At 41.5% G+C, this 23138-nt stretch overlaps 1 protein-coding gene across 1 annotated transcript in view; it reads left to right on the top strand.

Moving 5' to 3' along the window:
- The window catches only part of PGM5 (phosphoglucomutase 5), a 170084-nt gene that overhangs the window by 22909 nt on the left and 124037 nt on the right, over nucleotides 1-23138 (top strand). The window contains exons 2-6 of the mRNA XM_070431546.1: nucleotides 1651-1813; nucleotides 4823-4969; nucleotides 9347-9472; nucleotides 13599-13789; nucleotides 14377-14531. Coding sequence (XP_070287647.1) covers nucleotides 1651-1813; nucleotides 4823-4969; nucleotides 9347-9472; nucleotides 13599-13789; nucleotides 14377-14531 — 782 coding nt within the window. The remainder of the gene's footprint in view (nucleotides 1-1650; nucleotides 1814-4822; nucleotides 4970-9346; nucleotides 9473-13598; nucleotides 13790-14376; nucleotides 14532-23138) is intronic.

Below are 23138 nucleotides of genomic sequence, written 5' to 3'. Positions count from 1 at the left end.
GCGACCAGGCGAGCAGGAGAGGGCAGTTGGGGCAACCGAGCCAGCAGGGGAGAGCAGTTGGGGGCGACCGGGTCGGCAGGAGAGGGCAGTTGGGGGCGATTGGGCTGGCAGGGGAGTAGTTAGGCATCGATCAGGCTGTCAGGGGAGTGGTTAGGGGGCAATCAGGCTGGCAGGCAGAAGTGGTTAGGGGCAATCAGCAGGCAGGCAGGCGAGCAGTTGGGAGCCAGCAGTCGGACATCCCCTGAGGGGTCCCAAATTGGAGAGGGTGCAGGCTGGGCTGAGGGACAACCCCCCCAATGCACGAATTTCGTGCACTGGGCCTCTAGTTTGTTTATAAGCTGCTTCATCCACTCAAAAATATACTATGGAGATGTTGTGGTATGTGGGTCTTTTCCATACTAAGTCATCCCAAGAGTGCTTTGTTTTTGGAGTTTTTGTGTTTGCTCTCTATAGGGTATATTTTTTCTGTATCTTCCCTCATTGTCATATTTGGTCAATGACCTACCTCTGGCCATGCTATTGGATGCCAGGCTAACTGCTGTTGAGCTGGATGCTAAAGCTTGCCTTGGTTTGTGGGCTACATCAATACTTCTCAAACTTTAATGAACAAATGAATTATCTGGAAGGAGGAAAGGGGATCTTGTTAAGATACTGATACTTATTCAGTAGGTCTTGGGTGGGCCTTGAAATTCTGCATTTCTACCAAGCTCATAGGTGATGCTCATGCTGCTGGTGCTATGAGTGATGAGGTGGTTTGATTACCGAGCTTGTTTGAGCATTGGAATCACCCCCAAAACTACAAATTCCTGGATACCTCCCTCCTTCCTGAAAGTTCCAATCTTATTAGACTGGGATGCAGTATGGCGAATTAGAGTATGGTGAATTTTTTTCTAGGCTTCATTAGTGATTCTAATTTGTAGCAAAATTTGAGAGCTGCTGGATTGGATGACATTGGGTCCTATTTTAAAACAAAGCATACCAAGTAATACTCTGCAGAGCTGTATTCTTTTTTAAAAGTTAGTTTTATAGCTATAGAAAAAGTCTGGCCACACTAATGGATGACTTAAAGATCTCTGCCTAGCACACGATTGGGTAGTGTCCCCAACGTCCTCAGCACATGCTGCCACAAGGTCTAGACTTCCTGCCTTCAGAAGAGGGTTGTTCCAAGTCCAGTTAAAATATGCCCACTGACAACAAGACTATATAAATCAGGTCCCCTCCTGTGTGAACTTATGCTGAGGCAGAGAATGGGATGAAGCATAGAAATGCTCCATTTCTTTTTTTCTTGTAATTTCTAGCATGTTAATGTACAGCTTTGGAGCCAGCAACTAAGAACTTCTTGTGTGGATCAAAATAACCCTTTGGTCATCAAAAGCAGATGTTTCAAACTACTGAAGATCAATGAGACAGTTCCAATTTACAGATTAATAATTGACTGCTAGATATGGGTGTCTCAGATGGTCTTGGAGACATTGGGCAGAAGAGACAATGCCCAAGCTCTGTCTTCTTTCCCTCTCCCCTCATACCTGCCCACTCGGTTCCTTTGGCCAGGTGATTTACTGTGTGTTAGTAGAGCCTGGGGCACTTTCCTGTTGAAATGTACTTCAATCCCATGTATTAGGATTGATTTTTTTTTCCTGGCTGGTCTAGATTGGACGACTGATTATTGGACAGAATGGCATCTTGTCGACACCTGCTGTTTCCTGCATTATCAGAAAGATCAAGGCAGCTGGTGGAATTATCCTGACAGCCAGCCACTGCCCTGGAGGACCTGGGGGAGAGTTTGGAGTGAAGTTTAATGTTGCCAATGGAGGTATGTGGTTCAGAATATGCCTTAATCATCATGATCTCTTTCCTCCTTTATGTTACCACAGTCTTACAAAGACCTCCTGATGGTTGACAAACAGGGCAGAGAGGAAGTAGCTCAGAAAAAGGTGCTTGTATTAGTCAGGGTCCTCCAGAGAAACAGAACCAATGGAATATAAAGGATTTGGCTCAAGTGATCATGGGGAAAGAAGCAACTTTGAGGGGTGCGAATGGAAGTTTTGGGAATAGTTGCCTATGTCTGTTCAAAAAGAAGTAAGAAGAAAGGTTGCCTGCTAAGATCACGAGGCAAGAATAGAGACGGGTTTTGGGATAAATCAGTGGTTCTCAACCTTCCTAATGCCGCGACCCTTTAATACAGTTCCTCATGTTGTGGTGACCCCCAACCATAAAATTATTTTCGTTGCTACTTCATAACTGTAATTTTGCTACTGTTATGAATTGTAATGTAAATATCTGATATGCAGGATGTATTTTCATCGTTACAAGTTGAACATAATGAAAGCATAGTGATTAATCACAAAAACAATATGTAATTATATATGTGTTTTCCGCTGGTCTTAGGCGACCCCTGTGAAAGGGTCATTTGACCCCCAAAGGGGTCGTGACCCACAGGTTGAGAACTGCTGGGATAAATGGAGATGTTTTCTAAAAGGTACTCTGGGAAATTTGTTGAAGATTTCTGAGAAGTGAGGACCAGGGTGAAGTTAAACCCGCATTCTTAGGATAAGGCAGTCTGTATAACTCCATGACTACCTTCAGCAATGTATGGGAGTGTCAGCAGTGGGAGCAGGTAAGTGTTTGGGTAATGATCAGGTGGGTGGGCACGGCAGAGCATCAAGAGGGCTGGTGGTGGTTAATAGTGTCTGAGCTGACATCAGACAACTAAGATTCAAATCCAGCCTCTGTCAATTACTAGGTATGTGCCAAATTCCATATAAAGTGTGAGATGTGGTATATGTAAATTTCAATAAATGTTGGCTTGTGTTAATGGGCTAACAAATGTGGATCATAGGATCCTGCCTGGAATAAGACATCAATGAAACTAGAATGGACTGATGGCCTGGGATTAATTAAGTGATGAAGAGCAGGCTCAGCAGAGGTACAGAGTAAGGTAGAAGGAAGATAAGGAATTTGTGGGGTAAGGATACTCATGTTTGATATTTTTGAAGGAAGGATTTCAAGAGACATTATTACTTAAGTTATGACTGTACCAGGCATCACTAAAATGAAGAAAAAATAATTGGAGTAGAAGATGTCAAGGAACTTGGAAGTTGTCAAGGAACACAGGTGGCTGATGAGCTCTGAGGTTATCTATGTGGGTGACTGGTTGAAAATTATCATCTCATGCAGTAGAACTTGTTTTACTTTAAAAAAAATCAGTGTACTTTGGCATTAAAACTCAAATAGAGACTTAAAAACTGATAGAGACAGCACTCTAACATGTTGTAGTGTCCAGAAGATGGGGATATTTATGCATTCTTTAATCTGGTGAGCATTAGTTTTGCATAAAAAATGCAAAAATCAAATAAGATTATTTACTTTTTATGTTTTGTAAAAGGGTGAAGTTGATAAGGAATACGTTTATTACTTTGTGGTCCTTATTTTTTCTATATGACAAAAAAAAAATGTCAGTACAGTTTACTAGGCTCTATTCTTTCCCGCCTACTGGAATAGTGCTATTGCTATTCCTTCCCCACCCCCAGTTTTATTGAGGTGTAATTGATATACACAAAACTTGCACATATTTAATGCATACAATTTAATGAGTTTAGGGACTATTCCTTTTCATATGTTCAATGAACATTTATTGGGAGGCAGTAACAGTGTTATGCCCTAAAGTAGTACTGTCAAATAGAAACAGATTGTGAGTTAAATATGTATTTTAAATTTTTCTGATAGCCACATAAACAAAGTAAAAAAACAACAGGTGAAATGAGTAATATATTTTATTTAACCTAATATATCAAAAATATTATTTCAACATGTTACTATAAAATTATTAATACAATGTATTATAGTTTTCTACTAACTCTTCAAAATTTTGTGTGTATTTTATAATCATAGAACATCTCAAATTGACTATCATATTTCAAGTGCTCAGTAGCCACATGTGGCTAGTGGCTATTGTATTGGACAGTGCAGCTCTAGGATTTGGATACAAAAGAAGTCAATAAGTAATTTGTGTTCAGTAGAAAGTTAAAATATAGTTGGTGAATGAAATTAATACACAAAGCTATCTTAACATTTTTCTCTCTCTCTCCCTTTCTATCTACCATCTATTTCTCTATAATTTATATTTTAGATCTTTCAATCGACTTATTTATTTGATTCTCAGACTTGTTGCAAAAAATGTAAAGTGGCTTGTGTTAAGTCATAAAAGTTAAAAAGACAAGAAAAACTAAAGGAGGACAGTTATTGTTTTTATGTTCAATTAATTTAAAGTGGTATTACAACTAATGTATGGGGTATTTTGAGTTAAATTCATTTTAAAAAGTAGGAGTCACTAGAGAGTATGAGTTGGGGAAAATAATTTACCCTGGTAAACTCACACATCCATGAGGCAGCAGACCTGGGAGTAGAAATCATATGTTTTCCCCTCAAAGTGCACTTGGGAAGCTGCAGTTTAATTCTGGAATCCCTCACTTCTGTCAAATGCATATCCTGTTTGTGTCTCATATCCTGAATAAAGCTGATTACATAACCGGGCCTCCCTGGCAGGTGTGAAACTATTTTTAGGGAAGATGTATCATAGCTTAGAAGTAGATTCAAACAAACAAACATGTAGGTTATGCACCTCCATTGAACAGGTGAGGCTGACTGAATTTCCTCCACAGTGTATGTATACAACACAAGAAATAATTGAACTGTGGACTGTTGTCTATTGTTTAGAGAACAAATGAATCTTTCTCCTGGTTGGTAGAGGAGGAGGTAATATTTCTCTAATGAAAAGTTTAAATAAATTTATGTTTGGTGATGCATTATTTTCAAATTTTAGGTCCTGCACCAGATGTTGTTTCAGACAAAATCTATCAGATCAGCAAAACAATTGAGGAATATGCTATATGTCCTGATCTTCGAATCGACCTGTCTCGACTAGGAAGACAAGAATTTGACCTGGAGAACAAATTCAAACCATTTAGAGGTAATAGAGAGATTATGTTCTGAAGAAGTCAGAATAACTCCGTGGGTGGGTTGACTGGTTTCTGCAGGGCAGTGTACATGGGAAAGTGATTGAAGTATCAATCTTTGGAGTGATGCTTGATAAATAGATATAATCTGAATGTAGTGTAGAGGAAAATGAGAACAGCCAAGATATTCAGAACTGGCAACTTTCAAAAACCACTTTCCAAATTCTCCATCATTTTCCACATAGGGAAAGTTTCAGGGCTGACACTTTTTCATTGTTCCAAGAATAGGATGTGAATTGTGGAAAGTTGTCTTTGCTTTTCTAGCACTTAAGATGGAGATGCCCAAATACCTTAGATAATAAATGGGAGACCCAGCATGGTAGTGAGGCTATAATTTCCCATGAAGATAGAACCATACAGTTCATCTTGATTCAATGAACAATTATTGATTATCTGCTCTCTACCAACTCTGTGTTAGGAAATTTTACAAATTCAATAAGTACCTAATGGATTTAGGCAAGTGGTTCAAAAATTAGAGAACCAGAATGATATTGTCAAAAATATTATCCTATATCGTTACATGAATAAAACTTCTGACGTACTCAGAGTACAACCTTCTATTTTATACTAGAGGCCCGGTGAACAAAAATTTGTGCACTCGGGGGTAGGGGGTCCCTCAGCCCGGCCTGTGCCCTTTCGCAGTCTGGGACCCCTCAGGGGTGACCACTTGCTGGCTTAGGCCTGCTCCCCGGGGGATTGGGCCTAAGATGGCAATCAGACATCTCTCTGGAAGCCCGGCAGCCCTCAGGGGATGTCCACTTGCCAGTGGGGAGCAGACCTAAGCTGCAGTCGAACATCCTTAGTGCTGCTGAGGAGGCAGGAGAGGCTCCCACCACCACTGCTGTAGTGGAAGCCATCAGCCTGGCTTGTGGCTGAGAAGAGCTCCCCCATGTGAGAGCGCACTGACCACCAGAGGGCAGCTCCTGCATTGAGCATCTGCCCCCTGGCGGTCAGTATGTGTCATAGTGACCAGTCATTCCCAGTCTTTCTGCTGTTAGGGTCAGTTTGCATATTACCCTTTTACTATATAGGATAGAGGCCTGGTGCATGGGAGGGGGGGGCCGGCTGGTTTGCTCTGAAGGGTGTCCCGGATCAGGGTGGGGTCCTGCTTGGGTGCCTGGCCAGCCTGGGTGAGGGGCTGATGGCTGTTTGCAGCTGGTCACACCCCCTTCAGGGTGGGGGTCCCCACTGGGGTGCCTGGCCAGCCTGGATGACGGGCTGATGGCTGTTTGCAGCTGGTCACACCCCCTTCAGGGTGGGGGTCCCCACTGGGGTGCCTGGCCAGCCTGGGTGAGGGGCTGAGGGCCGTTTTCAGGCTGGTGGGTGACTGAAGCTCCCAGCCTCTTTTTTTTTTTCTTTCTTTTTTTTTTATTCTGGGATTTATTTACCTTCTATGGCTGTCACTGGAGCTGAGAGACGACTCCAGCTCTGAGGCTGTGGCTGGTTGAAAGCAGGTATCTGGGGTTTGTTTACCTTCTATAATTGAAACTCTGTTGCCATCACTGGCACTCTAAGCTCTGAGCCCGCTGGCGGCTGAAAGCAGGTATCTGGGATTTGTTTAGCTTCTATAATTGCAACATTGTTGCACCCGGAGCTCAGAGCTGGGCCACGGCAGGCGGGGAACCTTGGCTTCCTCCATCACTGGAGCAAGCAAACCTCCTGCTCGCTTCAGCTGCGTGGCTACTGGCCACCATCTTTGTTGGCAGTTAATTTGCATATCCTGCTGATTAGCCAATGGAAAGTGTAGTGGAGGTACGGTTAATTACCATGTTTGTCTAATATTAGATAGGATTGCACTATATAACAGAATTACTGCCATTTATGTGCATATCATTTCCCCCCTCTTGTTTTTATCTTGATATTTTTCTTTTTTCCTAGAAGGCATACAAGTAGCAATAAAGCTAATATTTCTTTTTTTTACTCATTTGGTATCCCTGTAAGCTTAAATACAGTTAAGATGGTACCCATGTTTTACAAGTAATTTTACTTAGCCAAAAAGATGAAATACCTGGTTCATAGCAACATGGTATTGTAGGGTCAGAAGAGCTTGAAATGAACTGTTCAAGGGTCACGTTTTGGGGCCAACTCTATTACATTTTTCTTGAAAGATTTTGAGTTAATTGTTTACTTATCAGAAATCAATGCAAAGCCATGTGATACTTACTGGAAGCAACGGAAGCCTGTTTTTATTAATCTAGTTGGGAGGATGTCAAATCAGTGTGTGTGTGTGTGTGTGTGTGTGTGTGTAGGGGTGCACACACGTGTGCATGCACATGTACATCCCCCCAACTAGGTTTGGAAGAACTGGGCAATAAGATGACTGAGAAAAATTAGGCATTTCCATCAAGAAAAAGTTTTATTGATTGATTGATTGTATCTTCACAATTTTATTTAGTTGTTCAAGAGACCAGGTCTTTGACGAACTCAGATTCATGTCCATTGCTGCAGCCACATTGCTAATTTGATGAGTTTTTTAAAAAAATGCTATGGATACCAGGAAGTGGTAGAGAGATTCCCTGGCTCCCCAAAAGCATGTGCACATAATTGTTTGGGATAATTGTGGTATGTTCTTGCTGTTTTAAATGTTGAGCAGGGCTTAGGTTAATTGGAAACAAATAAATCCTTGGCATTTCACCTTAATGGATCAACTACAACAGGAGGGCACACACAACCCACACAAGGGACACTCATGGAACACAAAGCATGAACTTTGTGGAGTGAACTTCTAAATTTCACTGAATTCTATTTGTTGTTTTTTACATTTCTGTTGGGTACTGTGTGTTATCTGCTCTAAATACAAATGTATTTAGGCAAGTGGTTCAGGAATTAAAGTACCAGATTGAAATTGCCAAAAACATTATTCTATATTTTAGAATGAGTAAAATTTTTACTATATTCAAGACATGACTTTTTATTTTATAGATTAATATTTTGTTGTGGTTATACTAGAGGCCTGATGCACGAAATTCGTGCAAGGGGCTCGGCCCTTGCAGCCCTGGATGGCCCTTGCAGCCCCTCACAGCCTTGGCTTCGTCCGGAAGGTCGTCCAGATGGTCATTCTGCTGTTCGGTCTAATTAGCATATTAGCTCTTTATTATATAGGATATATATATATATATATATATATATATATATATATATACACATATATATATATATAAAATAAAGTTTATCATTTTAACCATTTTTAGGTGTTAAGTTCATATAGATTAATTTTTAATTAATTTATTTTAAGGATTAGTATCTTCTCCCTGTCAAAATGTGATTAAAAACTGTGTTCTTTAAAAGTAATGACATTATATTTGAATGGACCTACATAGTACATTGATCTAAGTGCAAGGAAAAATAATTTTGCATATTTGACCAGAGGAAGAGTTTCATGTTACATATTAAAATCTCTTCCATTAAATATGGCATGTGGGTTTACTGAAAGTTATTAAAGGTGGATTGCTAATATTCTTAGTGCATGTTTAGGTATTTCAGGATTCCAAAGAAACATGTGTTTGAAAACTTTGAAAAACAACACATGTAAGTTTCAGAATTTACGAATTTAAAGAGGCTCATGAACAAAATCTTAGTGTCTAAAAGTCAAGTAGGAACTTTTCTAGGATAAGTACTTTCTGAGTATTATTATGTAATGATCACTAAGTTTGAAAAATGTAATGTACTCTGGTTTTATTTATTTGTCACATAAATGGAAAAGACTTGTTTTGGATTCCTGGTCATTGGGTGGTGTTGGACACTGGAGTACATTTGTGTTTGATGAGGATTTCTAATATCTGGCATTCACCCTTGAATTGGTACTAGATTGGGCACACAAGAGACTTCACACAAACTCAGGAATATATCCCTCATCCTTAATTTCGAACCTGAGTCTGTTTGGCACAATGGCATTTGGAAAATAGGAGTCACTGCTGAGGTCACTCCTTGATTTGTTTCATGCCAGCTGAGTCATTCTTTGGCCAACCCCATAGGAGAGCCCACTGAGTATGCCAGGAGGCCTTTCAGCACTGATGTGGGTGCAGTTTTTTGGGGGAGGTGGCAGAAACAGGACACAGTTTTAACTACTTTATTCTTGTGGTTGATTTTTTACTTGCAAAGGAGAATTTAAATCTTAATACTATTTATATTCATGTAACCTGAAAAGTTTGTAGCATCTTAATGTGTCTTAATTTGTGATTTTGTCTGTAAATGGACACTTGGCTTCCCACATAATGTGTGGGGTTATGATGGGATTATGATTAGAGATCCATATATTAGGGTAGTAATTCATTTTTATACTTCCAAGTCTTCTTCATGGTCACAGTTTTCCTTTGCCTTTTTATCCTTAGTGGAGATAGTGGACCCAGTGGATATCTATCTCAATCTCCTTCGGACCATCTTTGACTTTAATGCCATCAAAAGTTTGCTAGCTGGGCCTGGCCAACTGAAGATCCGAGTTGATGCTATGCATGGAGGTAAGCTTGGGGGCTTTTACCATTTGGTGGGCAAGAAATGTTAAGGAGACCTTGACCCATGTGGGGTTTCTGGTATTATGAGGAATGGTGCATTTGTAGGTATTCATACAACATATGTATTTTCAGTTATTTGGAATGCTCTGGTAAACTTCAGGGCTCTAATTCCTTTTGTTTGATGCAAATGAAAACAAAGCTTGAACAAATAAGTCTGCTGTCACACTGTGTTTGCTCCTAATAAGGTAGATCTGCTCTACCTGGTTTTGGCAGGGTGCCTTATGTACTAGGTGACCTGTGGGGACCAGTGGTACACAGTCTCCCTGATCATTGAGCCCGGTGTTCCATGAGTGTCCCTTGTGTGGGTTGTGTGTGCCCTCCTGTTGTAGATGAGCCTTGATTGCTATTGGCACATCAGTGGGTGGGGTTAACCCTCAGGCTGACTGGCTGTGAAGACTGGCCATGACCACAGGGTATGTATGAGCTGCTGTGCTCAGGCTGACCCTGTAGAGTGGGATTTGCCCCAGTGGGCTCTGGTGCCTGCCGAGACCACCGTTTGGGGGTGCTGCTTGTGGAGCTAATTGGATAGTGCTTTGTTGTGGTCTGAAGCCAGCCACGAGGTGTGTTGGTTCTGGGGCCTCTTGGGAACTGCTCCAGTACAGGCCAAAATCAGCTGCTGCCTGTAACTGGCCTGGTGCTACCTGGTAGGAGCTACAAAGTGATTCAAGGTTGGTAGCTAGCTACATGTGCTAGGCCTGGAAGTGCGTGGGAGAAGCCACACTGCTAACCGTGGCTGGCTGCCACCAGTACCATGCCTGGGCCCACTCAGCAGAAAGCACAGGGCACCCTAAGCCCTGCCCATTGCCCGTAAGGCTCAGCCACTGAAAGAGTCAGGCAGTATGAGGTGGATCCTGTTAATCTGAAAAATTATGCCCTTTTATTCTGGGAAATTATTTTGAATTACTTCTTGGATGATTTCCCCCCTCCCTCCCTCCCTCCCTCCCTCCCTCCCTCCCTCCCTCCCTCCCTCCCTCCCTTCCTTCCTTTTCTCCCTTTCCTCCCCTCCCCTCCCCTCCCCTCCCCTCCCTTCCCCTCCCCTCCCCTCCCCTCCCCTCCCCTCCCCTTCCCTTCCAGATGGCTGTTGTTTAGATATTGGACCTATAGAACTGATATTCTCATTATCCTGTTCTTCCCCCCCGCCCCCCATCACCACCATCCGTTTATCTTCTCTTTATTTTGTGATACTTTCTGGGAAATTTAATCAACTTTATCTCCAATTTCTTCCATTAAGTTTTTCAATCCCACTATCACATTTTTAATCTCTCCCAATTGTTTTTGTTTTCCAAATAATTTCTTTTTAAAATAGCTTCTTATTCATGTTTCATGAATGCCATATTTTTAAAAATAAGTCAGGTTTGCTGAGGTATAATTTATATATATGCAGCAAAATTTATACCTTGTAGGTATACAGTTAGATGAAGTTTGACAAATATAAATAGTTATGTAACCAATATGACAATCAAAATATAGAATATTTCCCTTCAAAAATTACCTCTGTGGCCCTTTGAAATCAAACCCAGCCTCTAACACTTAGCCCTTGGCAATCACTCATCTGCTCTCTGCCTACATAATTTTGCCTTTTTCAGAAAGCCCCATGTAATATGTCACCTTTTTCTTCAGGCTTCTTTCAGTCAGCATAATGTTTCAGAGATGCATTCATGGTGTTGTGTGTATTAGCAGTTATTCCTTATTTTGACTGAGTAGTAGTGCATTGTAGGGTAGTACTATTTGTTTATCTATCACCAGTTCATGTAATTAGGGTTATTTCTAGGTTTGGCCATTATAAACAAAGCTGCTTCAAACATTTGTGAACAAGTCTTTGTAGGGAGATATGATTTCATTTGTCTTGGATAAATACCTAGAAACTGCCCAACTGTTTTCCAAAGTGGCTGTATCATTTATATTACCAGGAATATATGAGGACTCCATTTTCTCTGTGTCCTCATCAATGCTTAGTATTGTTAGTCTTTTCAGTGTTAGCTGTTCTAACATAACTTGTTGATCTCTATTAGGTTACTAGAGGCCTGGTGCACGAAAATTCATGCATTGGAGGCAGGGGCAGCCTGGCCTGCCCCCTCTCACAGTCTGGGAGCCCTCAGGGGATGTCCTGACGGCTTAAGTCAGTCCTAAGCCGAAATCTGGCCTCCCTCTGCGGGAGGCCACCAGGCTGATCAGGGGAAGGCGCCACCTCCATCACCACTGCTGGCCATGGTGGCTACAAGACCTAAGCCCCAGGCCTTGCAGCCGCCGGGGCTCATGGCTGCCTGAGCCCCAGGCCTCGCAGGCACTGGGGCTCATGGCTGCCTGAGCCCACGGCCGACTGAGCCCCAGGCCTCGCAGCCGCTGTGGCTTTGTCTGGATGGACGTCCTCCCTAATTAGCATATTACCCTTTTATTATTAGTATAGATTACTGACACATATTTTAGAAGTTTTCACCCTGGCCGGTGTGGCTCAGTGGATAGAGCGTTGGCCTGTGAACTATAGGGTCCCAGGTTTGATTCCGGTAAAAGGCATGTACCTTGGTTGCCAGCACATCCCCAGTCGGGGGTGTGCAGGAGGCAGCTGATCGATGTTTCTCTCTCATCGATGTTTTTAACTCTCTATCTCTCTCTGTAAAAAATCAATAAAACATATTTTTTTAAAAAAGAAGTTTTCTTCTCTGTATAGTTTCTGTTTCCTTCAGATTACTCTTTACTCTGTTTTAGTCTCATGTTAAATGCATTCCTCAAAAGTTTGGTGATCCTTGGCTCTCTCACATGTTTAGGAGTGAGGCACTAAAAATCTGTTGGGCTCTCTGAACCCATGTGTGGAGCTTATCCTCCGTGGACTTTAAGGCCTTCTGACTGGGCTGTTTTGTTCTTTCCAATTAGGCTGGTCATATCCACAGGAAAGGATCTTTCAGGTTTTTTCCTTAGCGTTATCTGGCCAGAGGAAAGAAAGCTTCTCTTTCTAAATAGTTTGAGTAATATTTCTGGGTTTGAGCCTCACTGCCTAGCTATATGCCCATCTCTGAATCATCATTCTGGCAGAGGAATGAAGGACACTGATTGGGCAGATCTCAGTCACCTCCCCAGCTTTTGGAGAAGTGGGACTTAGCCATACCCAGATCACATGAACTGAGATGGGAAAGGGGTAAGCTCTTCCAAGGAAACCCAAAATGTTGCTACTAGGGGAAGGGGAAATGAGTGCTGGACAAGAAAAATCAAGAGCTGCCTCACTATTTGAGATTTGTATTATATTAATGAAGAATAAATGGAAAGCAATCCTTTTCATAAATTTCAGCTAACAGAATTACCCTGCTGGTCTCCAAACATGCTGTGTATGCTGCCTTCTTCTGGAAGCCTTACCTGTGGTCATTGTTTTTCTTAAGCCATTCGATCTGATGATTTTATAAGTACACATGAATTGTGCTTGTCTTACCATTGTAGTTACTCACCTGTAGATTTGACTCATCCCACTACTAGATTAAGAACCCAGCAATGCAGGAACCATGTGCTTTGAGTCCCTTGAATATGATCCCCTCCATTTCTACGGGAATTTCATGTTAGGCAATCCATAAATATGTGTTTAACTGGAAAACTCTATTCATCAGCATTTATTTTATAAAATGTACTTAGTTTTATATGCTTCAGTGGTCTATAGTGTTTAATTATACACTTGGCAGAGTTACAACAATTGCAGAGATAAAGAACATTGCTAGAGCCTTTTAGTGCTTTTGCATATATTTAGCTAAAGCTTTTAATACATAAAAAGTAAAAGACAGTGAATCATTATTAAATAGTTGATTTCTTTCTGACAAAAGTTTGGAAAAGTTTTGGAGAAAATTTTCATGTAACTGGATTATTGAATAGATCTTCTCTGTGCCTAACAAGCTAACTGGCACGTAGTAGATGCTCAGTGAATAGTAATTGATGTAAATATTATTCTTGTTGTGTCTTGAGAAAGCTGGTAGAATTTATATATATTTGTTGTTACTAAATAGTCATCCTTGTTCTAATAAAACACTCTTGGTGGTGGTGGTGATGGTGGGGGCTCTTCAAAGATTTTACATTGCTGTGTATCTTGTTTTAGTTATGGGACCCTATGTGAGAAAAGTCCTATGTGATGAGCTAGGAGCCCCAGCCAATTCTGCAATAAACTGTGTTCCTCTGGAAGATTTTGGCGGGCAGCATCCTGATCCAAACCTGACATATGCAACGACCCTTCTGGAAGCTATGAAAGGAGGGGAATATGGATTTGGAGCTGCATTTGATGCTGATGGGGTAAGTAGAAATGTTTTTTGCCTGCTGACCCTTTTGCCACGTTAATGAACCAAGCATTGGAAACCAGAGAATTAATGAACCTATCTGGGGCCGACATGTATGGGGCATATGAACTCTAACTAGCACTGTGTCTGCTCTTCTGTTTAATAAGTATTGCAATTTAGCCATTACTGTTCTTAGTTCCTGGTAAACATTATGTTATGAAAAGGTCATTTCTTTAAAAAAAATATTCATGCAATAAATCTTTATTTATGGCTGGTTTTGTTGAAAGCACCATGTTAAGGAACCAGCTGGTTTAGCTGTCACCCCTGTTTTCCATTATGTTTGGGGGACTATGTGAATTAGGATATGGAGGCTATTGAAACCTGAGGTAGCCATCCACATTTCAACAGGTGTGACACATTCTTAGTTGCGTCAAGATCTTGGGGCCTACAATATTCAGGGATTTAAAAGAAGGTTTCCCATGCCCTCTTTGGCCTCATTCAAGTTGTTTTAAATATATGATGGCAGTAAAGTGGTGATTATGGGAATGGGCTGCTAGTAGCAGTTGCCTCTGTCTGATCATTTTCATACATTCTTTCCCACAGGATCGTTATATGATCCTAGGCCAAAATGGCTTCTTTGTGAGCCCTTCTGACTCCCTGGCCATCATTGCTGCCAACCTCTCTTGCATTCCATATTTCCGTCAGATGGGGGTCCGAGGGTTTGGGAGGAGTATGCCCACCAGCACGGCCCTGGACAGGTAAGCAAGGATATCATTGTGAAAAACTTCATGGTAGGCCCTGATATCAATGTTTGCTTTCCTGCTAGCGATGACTCAATCTTCCATACTCTGTTGGGAACTTGTGGAACTTAGAGACAAATTCCTGGGTAGGAAAATGGAGAACCAGGTGGGCTGAATTTGATTCTTGGTTCTGTCACTTCTTAGTTGTGGGGATATGAGGATAATAATAGTATCATCCTTACATAGATTGTTATGAGGTAGGAGAGAGGTGTTTCATGTAAAACATTTAACAGAGTGCCTGGTACATAATAAATACTTCATAAATAAAACAATTAGTAATTAATTATTTAGTAATAAAACAATATGTAAGTGAGGTGTGAAAAGAACATGGGTTTTCAGGTCAGATAATATGTTAACCTGCTGGCTTGTATTCTTATTAGGTTTGTAAAAGTAGGGATGATCAATTATAGGTTTGTTGTGAGAAGAAATGAGATGTACCCAACAGATATTCACTTAGTATATCTAAGTGTTAGGTTGTTTTCTCCTAGCCCTACCCATCCCTACCATCTTTTTTTTTTTTTTTTTACCTTGTCTTGTAAAACAAGGAATTTCAGAGTCTAATATTTTCAAGCAGCATATATTATTATGGAAGCAGTACTTGTTGGAAAGTTAAAAGACACAACAAATAAGTAAATGTAAACATCATATCCCTTTCCCTGAGTTACCTATGTTAATAGAAAATGTGTATTTGCTATAGGATCTCCTTTTATACATATATAATATACATAAGTAATTATAATCATATATAAATGCATAATATATAATATGTGTAATACATCGTGTAATTGCTTTTTGGTAATACCAAAAAGTGATTTGAAATGCCTGATAACTTGTTTTTCCTTTTCCATCAACAATCTTCAGCTTTGTATTAATATATTTTATGTCATCTAAAACCAAGATTATATTCACATTTCCCCCAGGTGTCCCCAAAATGTCTTTAATGGATTTGTTGCTCAAAGCAAGATCATACAAGACCATACATTGCATCTGGTTGCTATGTCCCTTAAGTCTTTTATAATTTAGCACAATCCTTTTCTCTTGTACTTAATGACAGTGATTTTTGAGGAGACCTGACCAGTTGTCCTGCAGAATCCCACCTTCTGGATTGGTGTGGTTATTTCCTTATGGTGCTATTCATTTATTCATGAGGTAAAATTTACATACAGTGAAATGAGTCATCTTAAGAGTACTATTCAGTGAGTTTTGGAAAATGTATTTTCCAAAGTCATTGCATGGGTTAGTAGTTCATTCCTTTTTGTTGCTGTATAGTATACCAAGGGATGAATAGATCACAATGTATTTTTCCAGTCTCCTGTTGCTGGACATTTGGGTTGTTTTCAGTCACTAGCTATTGTGAATCATGCTGTGATGAGCATTTTTATACAAGTCTTTTTGTGGACACATCTTCGTTTTTCCTGGATAAATATCTAGGATTAGAATACTGATTGTAGGTTGACATATGTTTAATTTTTCAAGAAACTGCCAAACAGTTTCCCATTTTTACACTCTTAATTGCAATCTATGAGAGTTCTAGATGCTTTATATCATTATTATCATTTGGTGTTGTCTTTTTTATTTTAACCATCCTAGTGAGTATAAGATGCATGCATTTGGGTTTAGATTTGTATCATCTTAATCTCTAGTGATGTTGTGCTTATTTTTATATGTTTATTGTTCGTTTTTGTAACTTAATGTATTTGCTCAATTAAAAAATTGGGTTGTTTGTCTTTTTGTTATTGACTTATAGAAATTCTTTATATATTATGGATAATAAGGCTTTTGTGAGATATACGTATTACAGATATTTTCTCCACGCCTGGTGCTTGCCTTTTCATATGCTTAATGGTATCTTTTGATGTGTATAACTTTTAAATTTTAATGAACTTTAATTTATTACGTTTTTCTTGTTTGGTTAGTATATAATTTTTTGTCCTCTATAAGAAATCTTTGCTTACCCCAAGGTCAGAAAGATTATTTCCTTTTTCTTCTAGAATCATTGCAGTTTTAATTTTGATATTTTTAAGTCTTGATGATTTTGAATCAATTTTTGTGTGTGGTGTAAGGCAGGAGAAAAAAAGTTTACTTTTCCCCCCATATCCATTTGTTATAACCCTAATTATTGAAAGGCATTTCCTTTTCCTTTGGTACCTTTGTTAAAAATCAGTTGATCATATATATGTGGGTTTATTATAGGATTCTCTATTCTGTTCCATTGATTTATTTGTCTATCCTTATGCCAATATTACATTGTCTTGATTACTGAAGTTTTATTTATTTTTTTATTACTGAAGTTTTAAAGTAAACACTGCAATCAAGTGACTCCTCCAACACTTTTTCTTCTTTGTCCAATAAAAAAAAGTGTGTGCCCTAGGTCCTTTGCATTTCTGTATACATTTTTGTATCAACTTGTCAATTTTTACAAAAGCCTGTTTGAGATTTTGATTGGGATTGTGTTAAATCTATGGAGCAATTTGGGAAAAATTGCATTTTAATAATACTGAGATTTCCAGTCCAGGAATGTGGTATGTCTTTTAATTTATTTAGTTTTAATTAATTTCTTGTACATACATTTGAGTTTATTTTTTCATACATATGTGTTATAGTTTAGTGTAGAGGTCTTACCTAATTTTTCTTTAAATTTATTCCTGAGTATTTTTATACATTTTAATGTTATTGTAAATGGAATAGTTTAATGGATTTAATTGTTCAGTGTTTTGCTGCTAGTAATTAGATATACAACAAATTTTTGTAAATTGATCTTGTATTCTTCCAAAAGATGGGAAAATAATCACACACCTTTTGGATGTCCCCTACTTTATTTGTTTTCCTCAGGTGATAGTGACATCAAGTCCATGATGATCCACCTCAGTTTAAAATTTTTGCCTAGCAGCACCAAAGAGAAGGGTATATGATTCTGTGTTGTTGTTGTTTTGTGTTGTGTGTGTTTTTTCTATTTGCCTTTGTTTATGCCCTTTCTTTAAAAAAAAAAAAAAAAGATTCAGTAAAACTGTAGAGAACAGGCAAAAGTAGAACCATCTTTAGAAACTAAGAACCCAGAATTACATACATCCTGAGTGTTATGTAAGTTAATTTAACATCATGTAGGAGTGTAATTAATAATAACCTTCCACTTATACAGAATCTTATAATTTAGAACGTCTTTGATACATTTGATCTCACTTGATCTTTGCAATAATAGTGTGGTAATTGGCTAGGCATTACTCTCAACATGTTAAAGATGTCGAATCAAGTATCAGAGAGATTAAATGACTTGCATAAGGTTGCACAGCTAATAAGAAAGGACCCAGGATTTGTAACTAGGTCTTCTGATTTAAAAAAATATATTTTATTGTTTGTTTGTTTTTATACAGAGAGGAAGGGAGAGGGATAGAGAGTTAGAAACATTGATGAGATGATCACCTGCCTCCTGCACACCCCCTACTGAGGATGTGCCTGCAACCAAGGTACATGCCCTTGACCGGAATCGAACCTGGGACCCTTCAGTCCGCAGGCCGACACTCTATCCACTGAGCCAAACCAGTTAGGGCAGGTCTTCTGATTTAATTTGCTATTGCATCTGCCCAGTAATTACAACTTGATTAGGATGATCCCTGAAAAACCAATTGAGAATACTACCCAACTTTCCTGTGGGGTAGCCAGCAACTTTTCAAACCCTGGCCCCAGGAGAGGCTGGTTTCATTCTGACAACAAAAACCATTTGTCCTCTTTTCTTGTGGAAATTTCCCAGTAGTTCTTGATTTCACTTTATCCCCCTTCCCAATAAATCTGTTTCAGTCAGAAAACAGAGGCCTTGCTTCGAGATTTCACAAAGGACTTGTTCTGATATGTAAGTGACCATTTAAAAGGATTATTCATGCTTGCTGGTTGAGATTCAGAATTCTGTGGGGCTCTGATGTGGTGATTTGTTTTGGGTATTTGATCTGTTGTATAGCTCCCAGGTGGATGCTCATGATGGACACTTTCTAAGCTTCTTTCTTCCTATGTAAAATAAATGCAGATTTAAAATTTTAACAGTGGTTTCCTATGTAGGTTATTTTTAAAACATTAATAAAATCAGGAATGTGCCCAGAATTGCCAGGCACTGGAAGAATGACAACTGAGTAGTTGGGAAACATTAAATGGTGCATTTGCCTAACCTCCTGGAATTCCAGAATAAGGGGGGCCCACACCCTTGAAACTGATGAATTATTCAGACAAACTTTTATTGTTAACAGATAATCATTGTTCCCTGAGGAAAGACTTTCAGTGTCTTTCACTTCTACCTTTACAGTGTCTTTCATTTCTATCCTGTGTCACTAAAACAAGGATTCCATTCACACAGGATAATACAGTTTCAGCCTTGAAAATGACATTCTTTTGGGGCTTTGTCATTCTGAATATGTCTGATTTGTGGTTGCAGATGAGTCTATGTTGCTGAAATCATTTTGGTTTAAATGATTTGAGAAGTAAAGCACATTCAGAATACATTTGTGGCCTGAGGCCTATCTCCACCCCACGGGAAGGTATTAAATAATCCTGTGTGTTATCTTACAGTAATATTTATGAAGCGCCCATCTGTGCTTGGGGCTCTGCCAAATGCTGTGTAAAACAAGGCAAACACATGCAGACTAGAGCCCTCATTAGAGATATTTACAGCCTCAAAGAAGCTAGCATCCTTGGATATACAGCAAGGGAGCCAGATCTAAAATGTTTTGACTACAAGGGAGGCAATACAAATATATATGGTGGTGAAGGGAATTAATGCTCTTCTACCTTGTCTTTGCTTTTTGTGCTACTCCTATTGTTCACCACTTACTCACACAAGAATTATTTATGAAGGGATTTTTGTGTCCTAGACATAGTCTCTTGATCTGGTGGAACTTAGAGTCATGGAGAAGACAAACAGTAACAAGTAAAGAAAAAAAATATATATATATAGATATTTTTGTAATTGTAAATTGTAACACATGCTCATGGGAAATGAACTTGATTCAGTAATAACTGGTGGTATGGAACATCCTGCTTAAATAGAGTAGCCAGGGAAGGATTCTCTGCGGAGGTTATGGGTAGGAACCAAGTATCAGAATGATGCAGCTGGGCCTGGCTATGTTGCTGAGTTCAGAAATGGCTCATAACACATGTGAAAATACTTATTTTTCAGAATGTAGTCTATAGCTATTTGTTACAAACCCTCAGTCTGAAATATGTACTGTAGCTTTATCTTGAACATATTTAGCTGGTCTTTGGAATCCAGACATTGTTAATCCTGCAAGCATGTAAGTATTGACTGGTCTGTGATGACCTCCGTCCTTACTGCATCCTTTAGATCTGTGCTGTTTTGTCTCTAAGATCAGTCATGCCAGACTAAGGTAGTGGGAGAAAGATAAGCTAATATTTAATTAGTCTCTCCATACATTTCTTTTGCTACAGGATGATGTGAATTATTTTGCCATAGCAGATAAATATGTTCAAGTGTATCCTGTATTAAAAATTTTTTTAAAGGGGAAAAAACAAAAACATTTATCATAGGAGTTACTGCCCTGAAATTCTCTGTAGCTAATTTAGTCAAGGTCAAGGCAGAAAAGAGATGGCACCATCAAAAGGGTTTACTAAAAATAATTCAATAATAGTAACTTAATAACCTGGTTCACAGAAGTATGGGCAAAATTTTAAAAACTTATGCTATACTTCAGGACTCATAATAGCAGAAAGCTGTTAATTCTCCTAGGACTCATTCTCTCTTGCCTGCTATGTTGGCAAGGACTCTCTCTGCCACTGTAATGTCTCTAGGAAGGCATGGTTGTTGTCAGGGTGTCCAGCACCCTATTCTCAGCCCTCTCACTGACGCAGCCTCCTGGGCCTGTGCCAAGGCACTGTGGCCATGGGGGGAACCAGCTAGTGCTGACAGAAGCCGAAGCCCTTAACACCACCCTGGGGAGTGGGGATGAAAGACCTTTTAAGCAGGGATTTCAACATGCAGTCTAGAGCACAGAACTAAGTGACATGCAGTTGCTCTCCAATGGGAACATTGACTTCATGGCCCACCTTTATTCATATTCTCAGTTTCAGTTTTTAGAGGGCCCATTGGTTAAATAACCTTCTTTTGTTCCTGTGACTTAACATATTTATACAATTTAAAAACTAATCCCATTCATTAGAAATAAGGCGAGCCCCCAAAATCAGGGGTCCTGGCAGAACACCAAGGATACTCGGGAGCCAGACAGCAAGACAGAGATCTTTACTCCTGCAGGAAGGTGCACACGCACAGGGCGCAGCACACACCCTGAGCAGCTGTCTGCTCAGTCTTTTATGTCTGACGCCCGTCATCTGTCCCTCACTCTTAATTGGTCAGAGTTTAGGCTCACAGTCTTGTGGGATTGGCTAATTTAAAGGAAAAAGGGAGGGGTAGATCTTTGCCATTTCAAAATGGCGGCCCCCAGGGGAGCTGCAAGTCAAAATCTCGAACCAAAATGACAGTTGCCTAAACTCCCTTCTTTGACAGAAAAGATTACTTGTTTATTATCACACATTTATTGTTGCAAAGGGCCATGACGTAACTCTTGGTTTGGGCTGATAAAAATGTTCTATATCTTAATTATGGCAATAGCTACACAACATAGTTATACAACTATATACATATATTAGAAGCCTGGTGGGGTCCCTTGGCCTGGCCTGCGGGAATCGGGCTGAAACTGGCTCTCTGACATCCCCCAAAGAGTCCCAGGTTGCGAGAGGGCACAGGTCAGGCCAAGGGACCCCACCTGTGCACAATCTAAGCTGGGGAGGGACGCGGGAGGTTGGCCAGCCGGGGAGGGACGTGGGAGGGCTCCAGGGCGTGTCCAGCCCATTTCGCTCAGTCCTGATTGGCCAGACCCCAGCAGCAAGCTAACTTACCAGTTGGAGCATCTGCCTCCTGGTGGTCAGTGCGTGTCATAGCGACTGGTCGAATGGTCAAATGGTCCAAGTGATAATCAGCACATTAGGCTTTTATATATATACTAGACGCCCGGTGCACAAAAATTTGTGCACTCGGGGGGGAGGGGGTGTCCCTCAGCCCGGCCTGTGCCCTCTCACAGTCTGGGACCCCTCAGGAGATAACGACCTGCTGGCTTAGGCCTGCTCCCGGGTGGCAGAGGGCAGGCCCAATCCCTAGGTGCAGCCCCTGGTCGGGCTCAGAGCAGGGCCAATTGGGGAGTTGGGGCGCCGCCCCCTGTCATGCACAGAGCAGGGCGGATTGGGAGGTTGCGATGCCACCCTCAGTCACACTCAGGGTAGGACCGATTGGGGGGTTGGGGCACCGCCCCCGTCACACTCAAGGCAGGGTCGATGGGGAGGTTGCGGCGCCACCCACTGTCACGCACAGAGCAGGGCCAATCAGGGGGTTGGGGCGCTGCCCCCTGTCACGCACAGAGCAGGGCCCATCAGGGGGGTTGGGGCTCTGTACCCTGTCACGCACAGAGCAGGGTCGATCAGGGGGTTGGGGAGCTCCCCCCTGTCACCTACAGAGCAGGGCCTACCAGGGGGGTTGGGGAACTCCACCCTGTCATGCACAGAGCAGGGCCCATCAGGGGGTTGGGGAGCTCACCCCTGTCACGCACAGAGCAGGGCCGATCAGGGGATTGGGGCGCCGTCCTCTATCACCCACAGAGCAGGGCCCATCAGGGGGTTGGGGCGCCGCCACTCACACTCAGGGCAGGGCCGATGGGGAGGTTATGGCTCTACCCCGTCACACAAAGAGCAGGGCCCGTGGGGGGGGGGGGGGCGGGTTGGGGCACCGCACCCTGTCACACACAGAGCTGCAGGGTGATCAGGGGGTTGGGGAGCTCCCCCCTATCAGGCACAGAGCAGGGCTGATCAGGGGGTTGGGGCGCCGCACCCTGTCACGAACAGAGCAGGGTGGATAGGGAAGTTGTGGCCCCGCCCCCTGTCATACACAGAGCTGCAGGGCGATCAGGGGGTTTGGGCACTGCCCCTGTCACGCTGATCCCGGTGCCGGGAGCCTCGCTGCTCTGCTGATCCCAGTGCTGGGAGGCATATTACCCTTTTACTATATAGGATAGAGGCCTGGTGCATGGGTAGGGGCTGGCTGGTTTGCCCTGAAGGGTGTCCTGGATCAGGGTGGGGGTCCCCACTGGGGTGCCTGGCCAGCATGGATGAGGGGATGTTGGCTGTTTGCAGCTGGTCACACACCCTTCAGGGTGGGGGTCCCACTGGGGTGCCTGGCCAGTCTGGGTGAGGGGCTGAGGGCTGTTTTCAGGCTGGTGGGTGACTGAAGCTCCCAACCGCTCCTTTTTTTCTTTTTTTTGTTTATTCTGGGCCAAGGCCTCTGCTGCTGAAAGCAGGTATCTGGTTTGTTTCGGTTCTATAATTGAAACACTGTATCATCTCCAGCTCTGAGATCCCGGCCAGCTGAAAGCTGGTTTCTGGAGTTTTGTTTAGCTTCTATATTTGTTACAATGTTTCAAACTGCCAGCTCAGAGGCCGGTAAGTCAGGCGGGGAACGTTGGAGTCCTCCTTCACTGAAGCAAGCAAGCCTCCTGTTCGCTTCCAGCTGCCTGGCTGCCG

Source organism: Myotis yumanensis, unplaced genomic scaffold (assembly GCF_028538775.1).
Source record: "Myotis yumanensis isolate MYYU_CA2020_CCGP unplaced genomic scaffold, mMyoYum1.0.hap1 SCAF_12, whole genome shotgun sequence".
NCBI lineage: Eukaryota > Metazoa > Chordata > Mammalia > Chiroptera > Vespertilionidae > Myotis > Myotis yumanensis.
This window is presented reverse-complemented; position numbering and strand designations above follow the sequence as displayed.